Raw genomic sequence first — 16,368 nt, 5'->3', positions numbered from 1 at the left:
TGGCCACAGTTTTCATTCCAGTCCCTAAGAAAGGCAATGCCAAAGAATGCTCAAACTACCGCACAATTGCACTCATCTCACACACTAGAAAAGTAATGCTCAAAATTCTCCAAGCCAGGCTTCAACAGTACATGAACTGTGAACTTCCAGATGTTCAACTGGATTGAGAAGAGGCAGAGGAACCAGAGATAAAATTGCCAATATCTGTTGGATCATCAAAAAAGTGAGAGAGTTACAGAAAAACATCTACTGCTTTATTGACTCTGCCAAGGCCTTTGACTGTGTGGATCACAACAAACTGTGGAAAATTGGGCTCCTTATTGCCACCATAATGGACATTATTGCCATCACCACCACAGCACCAGTGGCAGAAATAGCTCTCTGTCAGATGGTGCAAACCACCACTTTTGTGCAGAAATGGTGTAAAAATGCCAGTTCCATTTGGGGAGCCAAATCTCACATAGATAAGGAGATTAACAACAGGTTAGTGGATTTAGGAAATGCAGTCCTACTCTTAGAAGAAGAAGTACAAAATCTTAAATTACAAGTACATTAAAATGTGACTGGAACATTACTGCTTTCTGTGTAACCCCCCAGGAATATAACCAATCTGAACACTCCTGGCATTGCGTCCTCTCAAGTGGATCAAAGGTATCAGAGGTGGTCTCATTGGAACACTAGCTATGTTTTGCTGTTTCACTATAATCTTGTCTTTAGTCCTCAGATGCATGCAAAAAACCCTCCAAGAACTATTGAAGAAAGATGTTGCAAGATCAACATATCTTCTGCTACAAAAAGGGAGATATGCAGGGGTTAATAGTCAGCCGCCTGTTGCTCTGGCTAAGCCATGAGAAAATCACCATGGGAAAAGAATAAAAGCAAAATATAGCAGTACAGCATAACCCAAATAAAAGTATATCAGGTTGATCAGTTGGAGTTGTCATGCCCTGCTAAGGAAAAACGTAGTGTGGACCTTGGAACGCCGGGTCAGCGCAAGTTCAGAACGCTGCTTGTGCACACACTAAGATGTTTGCCCAAGGCATGTGCGGGTCTATGACCTCCAGCCAGGTGATAGCCCCTGTACAAGAAAATAACAAAGATAGTTTAAAGTAATCAATAAAACGGGAGACGTGACTGGGGACACAGGAGGCTGACTTCATTGTAGCACTGCAGATAATTTCTGCTTGCCAAGAAACTAAATAAAACGGATGTGGCTCCGAGGAACAGGGCTCTTGATCCAAGAGGTCTGGAGTCCCTGAGTCCCATCTTTAAAACTTTCTTTCTGTCTCTAGTTTCTTTTTCCCAGACTGTGCGTCGACCACTTTCGATGCCTACTTGCTGTGGGGCCACAGCACCTGGGAAATCCCATGGACAGACGAGCCTAGTGGGCTACAGTCCAAGGGGTCACAAAGAGTCAGACATGACGGAACCCACAGCACACAAGAGGCCTTGAAACGATATATAAAATATCCAGCTCTATAAGATCAGTGGTAGTGCGACTAAACACGGGAAGAAGCAACAAGGCAGAACCATTTCCTGAACCACAGAAACTAGTAAGACAGAGGCTTTTGGCTACTGTTAACAGGGCCTAGGGCTTCCCATATGGCTCAGTGGTAAACAATCCACCTGCCAATACAGGAGATACAAGAGACGGGGCTTCAGTCCTTGGGTCAGGAAGATCCCCTGGAGAAGAGAGTGGCAACCCACTCTAGTGTTCTTGCCTGGAGAATCCCATGGACAGAAGAGCCTGGCGGGTCCACGGGGTTGTAAAGAGTTGGCCACGACTGGGCATGCAGGCACCAGAAGGGCCTAATCCAGGAAGAGCACACTGAGAGGCCGATCAGCAAAATCCTTGCCTGACCCTGAAATGAGCATTCCTAGCGTGGTTGGACAAACTGGACACAGAACACCTTCTAAACCTTGGTCGGAATTAGGATCGAAAGGGAAGGGACTGTAAAATAAAGAATGTTGCCTACCGTCCAGTTCTACAAGAATCAAGTCATTAGCCACTATAGTCTCGGACCTACAATAGTCCTAAAAAAAATTGAGGCCAAAGATCAACATGAGGTACTTTATGCCCTGGAAACCTTGCAGAAAAGGCATTCTGATAATTAGCTACTTTCAGGAGGAATTTTTTATGAACTCAAACTCATGCACTTTCTCACATTTAGAAAAGCACTAAAAGGGATTCCCTGCTGGCCCAGTGGCTAAGACGCAGCACTCCCAACGCAAGGGGCCCGGGTTCCACCCCGGATCAAGGAACTAGGTCCCAGGGCCGCAATGAAGGCTGAAGATCCTGTGTGCCACAACCAAGACCCATCGCAGAAAAATAAATATTTTTTAAAAGAGCTAAGTTGGGACTGTCCAGTAGTTAGGACTTTGGTTTCCAATGCATGTATATGGATGTACATAATCTTATCCATTACGTACAAAATGGATAAGACTCATAGATTTCGAAAACAGACTTAGGGTGACCTAAGAAGAAATGCAAGAGGGGCCGAAGATAAATTAGAAGCTTGGGGTTAACATACACACTAGTACATATAAAATAGAGAGCCAAGAAGAACCTGCTACACAGCACAGGGAACGCTACTCAATATTCTGTAAGGGAAAATAATCTGTATAAAAATAAGTATATATATATATATGAAGCTGAATCGCTATGCTGTATACCCGAAACTAATACAACATTGTAAATCAGCTATATTCCAATAATTTTTTTTTAATCATGAATAAGATGAAAATGGAAAAAAAAAAAAAAAAACCTTCGTAACACTTTCGCTTGGATTTTACAAAAGATGTTAAGCTTAGTTTCCATTCCAAGCTTCTGAAGCAGAACGTGCTGTGCTGTGCTCAGTCGCTCAGTCGTGTCTGACTCTTTGTGACCCCGTGGACTGTAGCTCGCCAGGCTCCTCTGTCCATGGAATTTTCCAGGCAAGAATACTGGAGTGGGGTGCCATTGCCATTTCCTGCTCCAGGGGATCTTCCCAACTCAGGGATCAAACTCACATTGATTAAAATAGTGTGTGGAAGTATTCACACCAAAGTGTTACCAGTGGTGATCATGGTTGGTGACTTTAGGAGTGATCTTCCTTTTCTTATTACCTTTCAATATTTTCTGAATTTTTTGGAAGGTGCATACATTAATTTTATTATGGGGGGTGGGGGAAGAAGTTATTTTTAAAACCAGTTGAAGCATGTCTTCATGGAACCTTTGTTTGCTGTCCAAACCTGGGTTCCAAGAATGCTCTAAAGAAGGGTTTCTGCCCAACATGAACCAGATGGAAATGAGGCCAGCTGGACAATAACAGAAAGTGCAGGACGGTGTGAAGATGGGGCTCCACTGCCCACTCTGAGCTCCAGGGGGAGGCAGGAGTAAGCAAGGAGAGCTCCCTGGAGGAGGAGGGTCTTATGGTACGGGCAGGATGTGGCCCAGGGTGAGCCAGGAGACCGCATTTCAGGCTAGGGGCACTGTCTGAGCAATGGCAGGAGCCCACTGGGCCAATACAGGGTGTTCGTGGGAGTGGGTGGGTTGGGGCACAGAGGCCAGGGAGGTGAAGAGGTTGTACCTGTGAACTACATGAATGAGCAGAGGGAAGAGTGGGCAAGACAGAAAGAAGTAGTGGGTGGGGGAGGGGCGGTCTCACACCCAAAACACATGAGAACAAGCTGGGTCACCATCGCTGCTCCACTGCCCACCATCTACCTGCCAGATGTCACACACGCACTTGAATACACTCGTACATAGATGTGCACACACATCCATGCACTCGTGTACACACATAGGCACATGCATCTGTGTACTCGTGTATACATGCAAGCATGCTAAGTCACTTCAGTCACGTCTGACTCTTTGTGACACTATGGGCCACAGCCCCCAGGCTCCTCAGTCCCTGGGGTTCTCCAGGCAAGAATACTGGAGAGGGTTGCTGTGCCCTCCTCCAGGGGATCTTCCCGACCCAGGGATCGAACCCGCATCTCTTATATCTCCTGCATTGGCAGGCAGGTTCTTTATCACTAACACCACCTGGGAATGTGGCCTCTGGCTTTAACCTGGACAATCAACCCCCTTGCAACCAAGGAGGTCTCTCCTGGCTCGGGTCCAGTCTTTCTTGAGTCCCCCACCCAGCGTGCACTGCTCCCCACCCCACCTCGGCTGTGGGAGGTTGGCCAGCTCCTGCTGCACTGCTGAGAGGGGGGCCCCTGGCTTTTAAGCAGGATTCAACAGGAGGGTTTTGTAGTGTGGGGATGGGCTGAAGGGACAGGAACAGGGGCAGGGAGACCAGGGAGGGGACAGCTGTAGAGACACAGAGGTGGGGTAGGAGTTAGCAGGGCTCGGCCACTGGAGGGGTTGACAGGTGGGGTGCGGGAGATGTGAAATAAGATTAGGGATCGAGGAGTGGATTTGGGGAGGGGGCAGAGATCTTGGGGTGATGCTGAACTTGAGGAACCCACAGGGTGCCTGGAGACACTGAAAGACTCAAGAGAGCAAAGCGGTGGAGGGGAGGGCATTAATGACGGCAGACATGTGGAAGGGAGGGGCCGTGGGTGGGGGGCTGGGCCACGCTGGCTGGGACGCATGGGGTTTGGATGCCTGCTGGTGACTCCGGCTACACACACACACACACACACACACACACACACAGAGTCCTCACAAAGCACGGATGTTGCTCCAGCCTCACGCCAGCCCCCAGGTTGAGAGGACCCCGGGCAGCGCCTCTCCTGGGTCAGCCCTCAGTGCCCCTGGCACAGGCAGGTACGAGGCGGCAGGGGTGCAGAAGGGCAGAGCTGAGGCCGCCCAGCCCACGCAGGGTGGGAGCTGCGGGACCTCTGAATCTGTCCCTCCCCCAGAGCTGGGTTAAACTTTACCCGAGGAAGTGACTACGAAGCCCTCTTCGTCACCTGGTCACAGTGACCCCAGCCTGAGTGACTTCAGCCTCCTCTTTCCCCACTTCCCCAATCCAGCTTCTCCCAGAGGTCCAGGGGCAGCTGTGTCTCTGGGGAGGTGCTGGTGGCTTCAAGGTCACACCTCATAGACTTAGGTCCCAGCCAGAGCCACCCTGAGTGACGGCACCCAGAGACCCCCCAGGCTGAATCTGCATGGCGGGCACTGCTGCCATGCCCTGGGCAGCCTCTGTGAGGTGGGCGCCTCCAGGCAGGCTCCATGGCTTTTTCTGAACTCCTGGACCGAGTGGGCAGCCGGGGCCGGTTCCAGGTTCTCCAGATGGTGGCCCTGGTGGTCCCCATCACGTGGCTCGCCCCTCAGAATGTACTGGAGAACTTCTCAGCCGCCGCGCCCAGCCACCGCTGCTGGGTGCCCCTCCTGGACAACAGCACGGCCCAGGCCAGTGTCCCCAGGGCCCTGGACCCCCAGGCCCTCCTGGCTGTTTCCATCCCACCAGGCCCCAGCCGTGGGCCCCACCAGTGTCGCCGCTTCCGCCACCCACAGTGGCAGCTCTTGGACCCCAACGCCACGGCCACCAACTGGAGCGAGGCCGACACGGAGCCGTGTGTGGACAGCTGGGTCTGCGACCGCAGCGCCTTCACCTCCACCATTGTGACCAAGGCAGGGGCCTCCCCTCAGACCCTCCCCAAGCCCTGACACCCTAGAGGCCAAAGTTACAGATCACAGTTGGCTGGATTCAAAATTGCCCAGTCCTGAGGGATGGCAGGGGGAGTCCCACCACCGTTGGCCTCCACATTCACAGGCAGCTTCCAGTTCCTTGGCCGCATCGTCCTACCAGGGTTGATGGCAGGAATGAGCTTGCAGGAGCCTCAGGGGCACTCCGCAAAGAGTCACTGGGTTCCCAGAGGCAACCTCCAGCGGATGTGGGAGACAGGAGAGGCGCCCACCCAGCAAGCAGGAAGGGGACTCTATGAAACAGAGGGAAGCGGCCTCTGAAAGCCGGGAGAAGGTGCCAGCGTGGGTGGCTGCTGTAGAAGGGCCTGGCAAGGCGGCGGATGAGCCCAGAGAGGGCCTGACCCCGGACCTGGGGCAACAGGGAGCTAAGGAGGGGCTTAGGCAAGGGGTGATGACCCCCAAGGTCACCGGGCCGGACACCCAGCCCTAGCTCCCTGGGCCTTCCCATCTAGCACCCTCACCGGCCCCTTTCCCGCCTCCTGAGCTCAGATCCCCGGCCCCCTCCTCTCCCACCAGTGGGACCTGGTGTGTGACGCTCAGGCCCTGAGGCCCATGGCGCAGTCCATCTACCTGGCCGGGAACCCAGTGGGAGCGGCTGTGTGCAGCCAAGTCTCTGACAGGTGAGGTGCCTGGTCCCCTCGCTGCCGCTGTGCCCCAAGACCCCGGGCCCTGACTGGCCCTGAGCTGGCGGGTCTGGGGAGAAAACTCCATTTGATGTGGGTCTTTCTCCTGAGACCCTCCAGCTGTGCTGCTGAGCAAGCTCAGTCCCTCTCTGGGCCTCGGCCTCATGGACTCCCCTCTGGGGCCATGAAAGGTCATTGTTCTCATCAAACATTCACTGCTAAAGCCTGCTCAGCCACAGGTTGCTGCTTGGCTGACCAGCTGCTGCTTGGCTGCCGCTGCTGACGGGGAGCTCACCCCCTGCCCAGTGCCTCAGGGGCCGCTTCCTGTGCTCACAAGCCCTCTCTGTGGATGCAGAATGTGGGTCTGGACCCGGGAGTTGCTCAGTGGGCAAGCAGAGGGCGGGCTCCAGCGGTCCAGACCCCCACGGCCAGCGCCGTGGCACCCCGTGGACCCGGCCACCCTCCCCGCGTGCATGCCACAGGTTTGGGCGCCGGCGGGTGCTGACCTGGATCCACCTTCAGGTGGCCGTGGCAGCCACGGCGGCTGCCTTCACTCCCACCTTCTCCATGTACTGCCTCTTCCGCTTCCTGGCGGCCTTCACCGTGGTGGGCACCACGCTGAACACCTTCATTCTCCGTAGGTCCCCGACCCTGGCTGGGCAGGGGAGGCTACTGCGGGCTCCCAGGCCGACCCACTTGGTCTTGCAGTGGCAGAGTGGACGTCAGCACAAGCCCACGTCTTGGTGGTGACTCTGAACTCCCTGGGCTACACCTTCGGCCGGGTCCTCCTGGCTGCGGTGGCCTATGGCGTGCTGCAGCAGCTGGCTGTCTCCGTTCCCTGCTTCCTCTGCTTTGTGTACTCCTGGTGGGTGCCGCCCAGCTCCCTCCCTGCAGGAGATCCACCCTCCACCCTGGGCGAAGAGGCCTGGGATGCAGAAAGCCAGAGGGGAGCCACAGGAGCCTGGCATGGCCCCAGCTCCCCACACCCCCCACACCCCGACGCAGGGCCTCTCCTTCCCCTGCTCCTCCCAGGCGTCTCCTCCCCCTCCCTGCCCATCACCTCTCAGCCTGTCCCCTCCCCTGTCCTTGCCTGCCTTGGCATGTGTGCCTCCGGGCACGTATTCTGAGCCCCTCCTTTGTGCCAGGCCTGGCAGCACTAGGCCAGGTCGGGGCGGATGGGATGCAAAGCTACAACACACACACACACACACCACACACAGCACTCTGAGAACACAGTCACTCCTCAGAGCAGGAGGCAATCACATCTCATGCAGCAGCTCTGAGCAGAGGTACCTCTACCCGGCCGGCGGCCTTAGGGGTTGGCAGACTGGCCCCCATATCATGAGAGTGAAGGGCAGAGGTCAGTGAGGCGGACTCCAGGGCCCGGTGCTGATGCTGGCCCGCTTGCCCTGGCAGACAGGCCCACGCAGGGGCTATGGGCACACATGCGTTTGTGACTCCACTACTTCATCACTCCAACAAATGGCCACTGAGTACCAGCACAGTCGGGGCCCTGGCTGTGCCCGGGGAGACAGCAATGAGCAGGAGAGAAATCCCATACATCAGAGTATCACAGACCACTCAGTTTAGGGGGCCCATCTGAGGAGGGGACCCCATGGCCGCTCAGTTCCCACCAGCTTCTCTGCTTCTCTTCCAACCCAATTTCTCGTCGTGAGACACGTCTGCACATGCCAACCTACGCCAATGACCCCGCCACCCTTGCCCGGCCACCTGTCGCTCGGGCCCTGCAGCCCATGAAAGGGCACCGCTGTCCTCTCCCAGGACCGCCCCTGTGCCCATGGCTCTCCTTCTCCAAACGCTGCAGGCCCCCACCCCGCCCCGGCCTGCCTCTCCACGGCCTCCAGCCACCTGGGTGACGTCCCCATCTCTACTGTCTCAGCATCACAAACGTGGCATCTCCTTAGACCCGCTCCTCCCCGGGGCCTCCCCAGCGTTGACACCAGCCCCCACCCACAGGTACTGGAGTCAGAGTCGCCCTGACACCTCCCTCTCCTTCACGGCTCCCGCACACCTAGTCCAGCAGGTCACGGGGTCTTGTCAACTCTACCTCTGATGTGCGCTTTAATCCCTCTCTCTGGTTCTGCAAACCCCCAAGGACCTCAGGGCCCCACCTGCTGCGGGGGGAGCGTGTCTGGCTGGGGCACCTGTGTCCAGCGGCAGGAGCCCGTGCGGGGTGGTGGGCACGGAAAGGGGTCCGAAGCCTGGATGGTGCAGGGGGTCTGGGCTTGATGTTGAGGGGCTGGGAGACAAACTAGTGTTATGGGTTGGGTCCTGCCACAGGGAGGGGGCGCTGGGAGGCGTGGGGCTGACTGGCACCCAGGAGGTGGTGACTGTTGCCTGGCATGGGCGAATGGGCCAAAAGTGAGGCAAGGGCCGTGGGCTGGTCGCCTGCAGGGGGCGCTAGAGGCGACGGGCGCTGGTGACTAATGGTGCAGGTGGAGGGGGTCTGAGCCCCACCATGGGTGTGAGGATGTTTGCAGGAAGGGGCTCCAGGGGAGGGGCCAGCTCAGGCAGGAAGGAGTGGCCATGGGGTGAAAGGCGGGCAGGAGGGCCCTGTGACGTTCAGGAAGGCTGGACAGTGGGGCCCCTGGTGGGCCTGCAGGACGGCGGTCCTGGAGCCATCAGGGGCGTGTTCACTGCACACAGGCCCTCCCAGCCCTGGCTCCCAGGTGAGGCCGGGGGAAGGGCCTCGGGGTCAGGAGGGAGGCAGGAAGGAAGGACAGGGACCCCCAACCCCAGCCCAAGAGAGGGAGGAGGCAGAAAGGACCTGGCCCCCGCAGCCAGCGCCCTTTGCTGCTTGCCAACCCCCCTGCCCCCCGACTTCAGCCACCCTGAGCCTGGGGCAGCCAGTGAGGCCACTCCTTTGGCAGAAGGGGCAGAGAGGCTCGTGCAGGCCAGGCCCTGGGGGGCACAGGCAGAGACCTCCTGCTCTCCTCCCTCTCTCCAACCCCAGGTGGCTGGCAGAGTCGGCACGATGGCTCCTTATTACGGGCAGGCTGGAGCGGGGCCTGCGGGAGCTACAGAAGGTGGCCACCATCAGCGGGAAGAGGGCAGTGGGGGACGCGCTGACCGTCGAGGTGAGGCGAGGCTGGGCCTTCCCCCAGGGCTCAACCCTCAGACCCTCTCCTGTCCCTGAACAGGGTCCCTGGCAGACGGACGGAGGGCCCCAGGCCCCCAGGATGGGGGTCGTAGGGAGGAGGGCCAGGCCATTGACCGCATGCTGACAACCCTCCCCACCCTCCATCCAGGTCTTGCGCTCAGCCAAGCAGGAAGAGCTGAGTGTGAGCCAGACTCCTGGCAGCCTGGTCGCTCTGCTCCACACTCCTGGACTGGGCCTCCGGACCTGTGTCTTCATCCTGTGCGGGTAGATGCCCCTCTAGTGTGCGCTTAACGACCCCCACCCCACCCGGCCCCAACCTCCGCCTCTGGCTGACCCTTGGGCCACCAGCAGCCAGGGAGCCTGGAGTCAGAGCTCTGCTGGCATCCACTGGCTGTGCTGACTCTTCTACTGGCCCCACTGGCTGAGAGGGCCTCTAAGACCAGGCCTGCAGCATCGACTCCCTCCATCAGGCTCCCACAGGAAACTGCCCAGGGCCAGGAGGACTCAGGCCGGGAGAGGTCAACAGGAGAGATTAGCAAGGAGGATACATAGCAAAGTTGCTGGGAGAACCACAGAGCCCAACAGACAGAGGAGGCAGTTGGAGAACTCAGCGGCAGAAAGGCACATCTACCCTGGGGCTTCCCAGGTGGCGCTAGTGGTAAAGAACCCCCCTGCCAATGCAGGAGACGTAAGAGACCCAGGTTCTATCCCTGGGTCGGGAAGATTCCCCAGAGGAGGGCATGGCAACCCACTCCAGTATTCTTGCCTAGCGAATCCCATGGACAGAGGATCCTGGTGGGCTAAGTCCATAGGATCACAAGAGTCAGACACGACTGATGAAGCTTAGCATGCACGCACGAACCCTAGTTTGGAAGAACCAGAGAGGAGGGAAAGGGGTTATCAGAGACCAGGAGGCAGGACCACAGAGAAAGGGGCTGGTCAGTGGAAGCTGGAGCCATGGAGAGGACGCAGCCACTGGCAACAAGGTGCCCGGAGAGGGAGCAACACTTCAGCTTTGCCCTAGTCCTGCCTCCAGTCTCTCCCCAGTGCCTCCCATTGGCCAAAGCTCAGGAGACGCGGCACTGGCAAGGGAACCTGGGAAATGTAGTCCATAGCGACCACCCCACCAATGGGTACAGAGCCAGTAGGGGAGGCTGGAAGCAGGTCGGAGAGCAAAGCAGCTGCCCCATCCCCAGCCTGAATTCACCTGCGCACCCCCACCCTCAAGTTTGCCCTTGGTTTCACCTTCTATGGCCTGATCCTGGACCTGCAGGCCCTAGGCAGCAACATCTTCCTGCTCCAAGCCCTTATTGTGGTCGCGGACATCCCCCCTAAGGTCGGCACCCTGCTGCTGCTGGGCCACCTGGGCCGCCGGCCCACACAGGCTGTGATCCTGGTGCTGGCGGGGCTCTGCATCCTGGCCAACGCGATGGTGCCCCGCGGTGAGCAGGCGGGCCTGGATGCACGTGGCTGCAGCCAGAGGTTCCCTACCTGCGAGAGCTTAGGCCACGAAAAGAGACCTCTTTTTCCCCATCAAGAGGGCACTGGACTAGAGTAGGGCCCACTTAGGAAGGAGGCTGCTGGGCCGTCTGGACGAGATGGTGGCGGTCCACACTGGACAGCATCATGAAAAATTGTGGAGACAGAATAATAACTGTGATAGATTGCTGGGACTGGGGGGGAGGCGTGTTGGGAAGGGCAGAGAAATGGAGGGGGTGGAGGAGGACTCCCAGGGTCTGGATCTGGGAGTCTGGGTGGGAGCAGACTGGGCGGGGGGTGGTGGGGCAGGGAATGTCGTCACTTAGGACACAGTGCATGTGTGAGGTCTGGGGACACCCAGGTGGAGGTGACAAGCAGACATTTGGAAGATCATGGGGAAAGCCTGGGACCCCCGCCAACAAGCCTGCCAACCCCATTTCTATCCACAGGGATGGGGGCCCTATGCTCAGCCCTCGCCGTGTTGGGGCTCGGGGAGTGGGGGTTGCCTTCACCTGCTTCGCCATCTACACTGCCGAGGTCTTCCCCACTGTGCTCAGGTGAGGCCCACAGAAGCGGGACTTCCGGGCTGGGAGGGTGCTGTGGGCGTGGCCTCCCCTGGGGCCCTGTGCCAGATGGCCACCCAAGCAGGAGCCATCCTGGGGCCTCTAGTCCGGCTGCTGCGCATCTATGGCGACTCCCTGCCCCTGCTGGTGTGCGGGGTGGTACCCGTGCGGAGCGGCCTGGCTGCGCTGCTGGTGCTGCCCGAAACCCAGAACCTGACGCTGCCCAACACCATCCAGTGAGTGGACGCATCCCCGACCATTCCCTCCGCCCTCCCTGGAGCCCCAGAACAGGGCAGGCCTGGCCACCCACCCCCATTGCCAGACAAAGGGAGAAGCAGAGGCCCAGAGAGGGACAGGACTGGCCTGGAGTCACACAGCGCCTCTTTGGGAGACTAGAGACCCAGGGCTCAGTCTCCCAGCTGACAGTGTGGACTTGGTCCCCTGCCCTTCATTCCGCCATTTGAGACCTGAGTGGCCCACCTACCCCCAGCTCCACCTTGAGACAGGTCAAGGGGGCAGCATTTTGTGAGGTGGAGAGCTGAGGGTGTGGTAGTGGTACTGGACATTCTCATGGGCCCCAGACTCTACTCCTAAAGCCCCGAGATGCCTATCGGGGGCGTCACTCCCCATCCATCCCCCATCACGTGCCCAAGAGCAGGGCAGCCGTATCTCCCGAGTCCTCAGGACAGACACAGGTCAGGAGTAGTAACTTGCACCCACGAGACACAACCCCTCCGTGTCTTTCCTGAACAGAGTGGTACAGAAGGCAACACGCTTCCAGGGACGCCCTGTCCTGAAATCCACAGGGTTTTGGGCCTCCTGGGAAGCCTGCGATGGGATGACTTCTCGGCAGAAGGACAGCAATGGCCTTCCTTTCCAGAGGGCCTGGGGGCTGCCCCTCCAGCTGAGCCTGGCCTTGCACTGTCTAAGGAGCCGCCTCCAACACAGAAAGGGCAAAGGATGGTGTGACTGGCAGGAGTCTGCCCGGTACACCGTCACCTGCCCCTCCCTCAAGGCCGCAGAGAGGAGCAGAGCCCGCAGTCAACCACGTGCTTCCTCACCGCTCACTGCCCCTGAGCTGGGAGGCTGACCGCCAGCCCCTCACAACCTCGCCAGCTTTTCACTGCACCCCAGGGGCTCTGCAAGAGCAACAGTGAAGTCTCATATCCTCAGCTTCATCAGAAAGATGGCTCCAGTCCCTCCCATGCCCTCCCAACTCCAGCCACCCGGCCATGTCTTCTGTCTGGATAGCCTCTGCCACCTTCTCTCCCTGACAACAACCCCCGCCTCCTCCGAGACCCAGGGCCCAACACAGGGCTTTAGTGAAATTCTCACATGGCTGTGACCACACACCTGTCCCCCAGCCTACCAGCCTGTGAGTTCCCAGAGGGTGGGGTGTCTCCATGTCCCCAGCTCCCCTAGAGCAGAGGGGCAGTGGTGCGAGGGAGATGAGAGAGCGAATAAAGGAACGAACAACTGCCCCTCTCCGGCTCTGTGATGTGCCCCAGGGTCTGCCTGGAAGGGGAAGTGGGGACTCCTTGCTGGGGCCACCCTTTCCCGGGCCAGCTTTCCTACCCTGAGTGCCAGCCAGGGGCTGCATTTTCCAGCCTCTGTTGTGGACCAGGCACCAACCAGGCTGGACGCCTCAAGGCATCATCTCGTTGCATCTTTTCCTGAAGCCTTTGAGGCAGATGTGGCCCCATTTACGTGCGGGAAAACCAAGGCTCACAGAAACTGACTGCCGTGACACCGAGCTAAACGGGGGCAGCGTCAGCAGTCGAGCCAGGTCCGAAGGTCTCCGGAGCCAGCTCTGGCCACTACCCTCCAGCCTGCGCTCAGGCCTCACAATCCCGGCGCTCGGTGAAGCTTCTGGAGGGCACAGACACCATCTGAGAACCATCCAGAACCCCTGCACTGGCACCACTTACAGGGAAACCAGGGACAAGGGCTCAGATGGAAAGGGATGACCCCTGAGCTCTCATGGCCCAGCTCACACACACGTGGGTGCCCAGCAGGCCTCAAGCAGCCATGCCATCTGCTGAGCCTCCCCTGACCTGAGCTCAGGTGCTCTCTGGTCTGCCTGTGTCTCTGCTTCCAGGTGCCTCAGCAGAGCGCCACACACCTCTACACACACACATCAGTGGTGTGTACACACGCACACGTGGGCACACACATGAGAAGGCTATCGGGAGATCAGGAAGCAGCTCCCTGGCCCCAGGAGATGGGCTCACTCCCTGGCTTGGTCTTCTCTGCCTGGGCCTCTGGGAGGTCCTGACCTTTAGCTATCTGCCTCCAGTGAAGACCCCAGGACAAAGGGGATGGGGCGGGGATCGCATTGGTAAAGATACCCAAAGATGAGGCTGTGCCCCCTGCCCTGGACTTTCTGTCTTGTCCACCTGCTGCCCAACTGAGCCCCCGCTGCCTTACTTCCCCTTGCTTAGCATTCCTTAGGGCCCCAGGGTGGCCAGAGGCTTCCAGAAGGCAGACCCCAGGGCTGGTGGAAGATGACTCCTCGTCTCCCCGAGGGTGTCTTCCAGCTCAGCAAGTGCTCAGAGCCGTCTGTCTGCCCATATTCAGAAGGGCCTTGCGCCTGGTCCTTCCAGGTGGTCTCAGCCTGCCAGGACCCAGGGGGGCCCACCTAGTGCCCACACGGCACTCCTCACTTAACTCGTGTGTGCATGTTCAGCCACTTCAGTTGTGCCCAACTCTTTGCAATCCCATGACCTGTAGTCCACCAGGCTCCTCTGTCCATGGGATTCTCCAGGCAAGAATACTGGAGTGGGTTGCCATTTCCTCCTCCAGGGGAGCTTCCTGACCCGGGGATCAAACCCATGTCTCTTACATCTCCTGCATTGGCAGGCAGGGTCTTTACCACTAGCACCACTTGGGAAGCCTCACTTAGCAGGACCCGGACGCTGGGAGGCCCAGGGCCCTGGCCCTCTGGGGCAGTGAGGGAGAAAGTGTCATCACCATGGTGGAGTGAGTGCCCTGCCAAGGGCAAAGGGGCCTTCCTCAGCAGCAACCACAGGCCTGCAATCAGTTGGGCTCTGCCACCCGAGCAGCAGGCCTTCACCTGGGATGCACCCTCCCTCTTGATATCCATCACAGGGAGCTTCTGGCCCAGCAGCTGCTAGGCACCCTGCAGGGCACCCCTGCCAGGCACCCCTTCAGTCTCCTTCCCCCACTCCCCCCATCATAGCAGTAGAAGCCCCAGGCAGCGGGGACAGGAAAATGCCTCAAGACCCACTTTGGCGATTCTCCTGCCTCCAGCCAGGCTTGCAGCTCACCCGGGAGGTGTGTGAGGAGGGGCAGCGCCGGCCACACAGGCTCCACATCCACTGCCAGGAGGGCCTCGTGCCCAAAAAGCCCCCGCGCTGGCTGAGCTTGCGTTCCCACACCTGGGGGCCTGCCTGGCCAGTGCAGGTCTTCACAGTCAAAGGTGTCAGCCAGGCTTCACTGTAAGCTTCTTCCCCAACCCCGTCCTTTGTTCTCCCCTCCCACCCCCTAGAATCTCCTGACACATCCCTGCAAGTATCAGTGTCCAGGAGCAGGGTACGCAGAATTTCACCCATCCCCATGCTGTTCAGACTCTCCTGGGGGTCACTGCCAGCCCAGCCAGACACCAGGAGCCCAGGTCAGGCCCAGGCGGTAAGTTCAACATCAGATGCACAGGATGAAGGGGTTAAGACCAAGGGGACTGTCTCTTACAGACAAGCACACTGAGTGAGTGGCAGAGGCCAGGAGTCTTTCCTCACTACTGAGTCCTTGGGTGGCAGGGCTCTTAGCTGCCTCACACAGAGAGCAAAACACAATCGCACAGCCACACGGCAATGAGTCAAAAGGGAGTCCATCTTCCAAGTCCTGCACTGTCCTTCTTTCTGATCCCCTACTCCGATAGACTGTTCGAGGCCACTCTAGAAATTTCTGGAGTAAGGATGTTCCCTTCTTGACACCAAGGAATGCCTGCCTCCTGTGTTTGTTTTCTTTGGCTAGTGGTGATGGGGGCAGGAGAACCCGAGATAAGTCTCTACTCCTTGGACAGGGAGAGCAGCAGCAGAAGACCCTGGGGTGAGGCCATCACCAGCACAGGGACAAGACATCCTGACAAGGCTGCCCCGCATCTGGCCTCGCACAGGCTCCCGCAGAGGGTGACAGCTGACCTCAGTGAGTCTGCCCTCCAAGACTGTGAGCAGTAGGAGACAAGCGAGGCCCAACCCTCCTTCCTGGTGACTGGTTCAGGAGAGAGGTCAAGTCCATGGAAATCCACCCCCTGGGGCGGCTGGGGGAGGACTCACTCTCCCACCCTGTTAGGACTCGGGGTGGACGGAGGACTCTCAAGGGCCACTGGGACACACCCCATGAGGGGAAGGGTCCCATCACAAAAGCATCATCGCAGAATGGAGGGATGCGGGGGGAGATGAGGTGGATCTGGATGGGGTTCCGGTGGGCATTGAGCCCAAGGACGCTGGGAGGTGTCCAGGCCTAAACAAGGACCAGTCTTATGAAACTGTTGCAAGAATGCGCTGGCCGGGGGTGGAAGTTCAGGAAGCACAATAGGGCGATGAAGGAGGGCGATAAAGTAGGGCGATGAAGGCTGACGATGAGCCAAGAGCTCGAGAAGGCAGAGCCTGGAGCAGCGGGGTGGGGGGCAAGACCCACCAAGCAGAAGGCAGAGGAGACCTGAGTGATAGAATGTGGCTGAGTCCTGTCTCCAAAAGCCTGGTGCTCCAGCGTGGCCCCCTGGCAGATGCAGACTCACCCACACTCCCGAGGATGCAGGAGTACAACCGAGGATGCACGGGCCCTCATGTACAACCTCCACCTTGAGAGTCTCGGCTTCTTTCGACCAAGTGGATGAACAAATACAGACCCATCTGCGCATGTCTGGGACCCTGGGGACCTTTCGTGTCCCCATGAAGAAGCAAACAGCTGGTCTGAGGT

General features: G+C 58.3%; 2 protein-coding genes across 2 annotated transcripts in view; both read left to right on the top strand.

Annotated features, from left to right (window-relative positions):
* Window positions 1-5,068, top strand: part of SLC22A11 (solute carrier family 22 member 11) — a 45,815-nt gene extending 40,747 nt beyond the window's left edge. The window contains 1 exon segment of the mRNA XM_070358988.1: window positions 4,966-5,068. Within this exon segment, the coding sequence (XP_070215089.1) occupies window positions 4,966-5,068 (103 nt within the window).
* Window positions 5,069-5,164: 96 nt separating this feature from the next.
* Window positions 5,165-16,285, top strand: SLC22A12 (solute carrier family 22 member 12). Its single transcript, XM_070358987.1, is given in 16 exon segments — window positions 5,165-5,566; window positions 6,158-6,261; window positions 6,747-6,901; window positions 6,973-7,129; window positions 9,239-9,362; window positions 9,534-9,649; window positions 10,422-10,470; window positions 10,614-10,827; window positions 11,314-11,355; window positions 11,358-11,423; window positions 11,471-11,663; window positions 11,918-11,957; window positions 12,009-12,122; window positions 13,526-13,570; window positions 14,698-14,885; window positions 16,207-16,285. Coding segments are annotated over 16 exon segments (2,088 nt in total).
* Window positions 16,286-16,368: the final 83 nt, after the last annotated feature.

This window comes from Bos mutus, chromosome 22, assembly GCF_027580195.1.
Source record: "Bos mutus isolate GX-2022 chromosome 22, NWIPB_WYAK_1.1, whole genome shotgun sequence".
In the NCBI taxonomy this organism is placed as follows: Eukaryota; Metazoa; Chordata; class Mammalia; order Artiodactyla; family Bovidae; genus Bos; species Bos mutus.
This window is presented reverse-complemented; position numbering and strand designations above follow the sequence as displayed.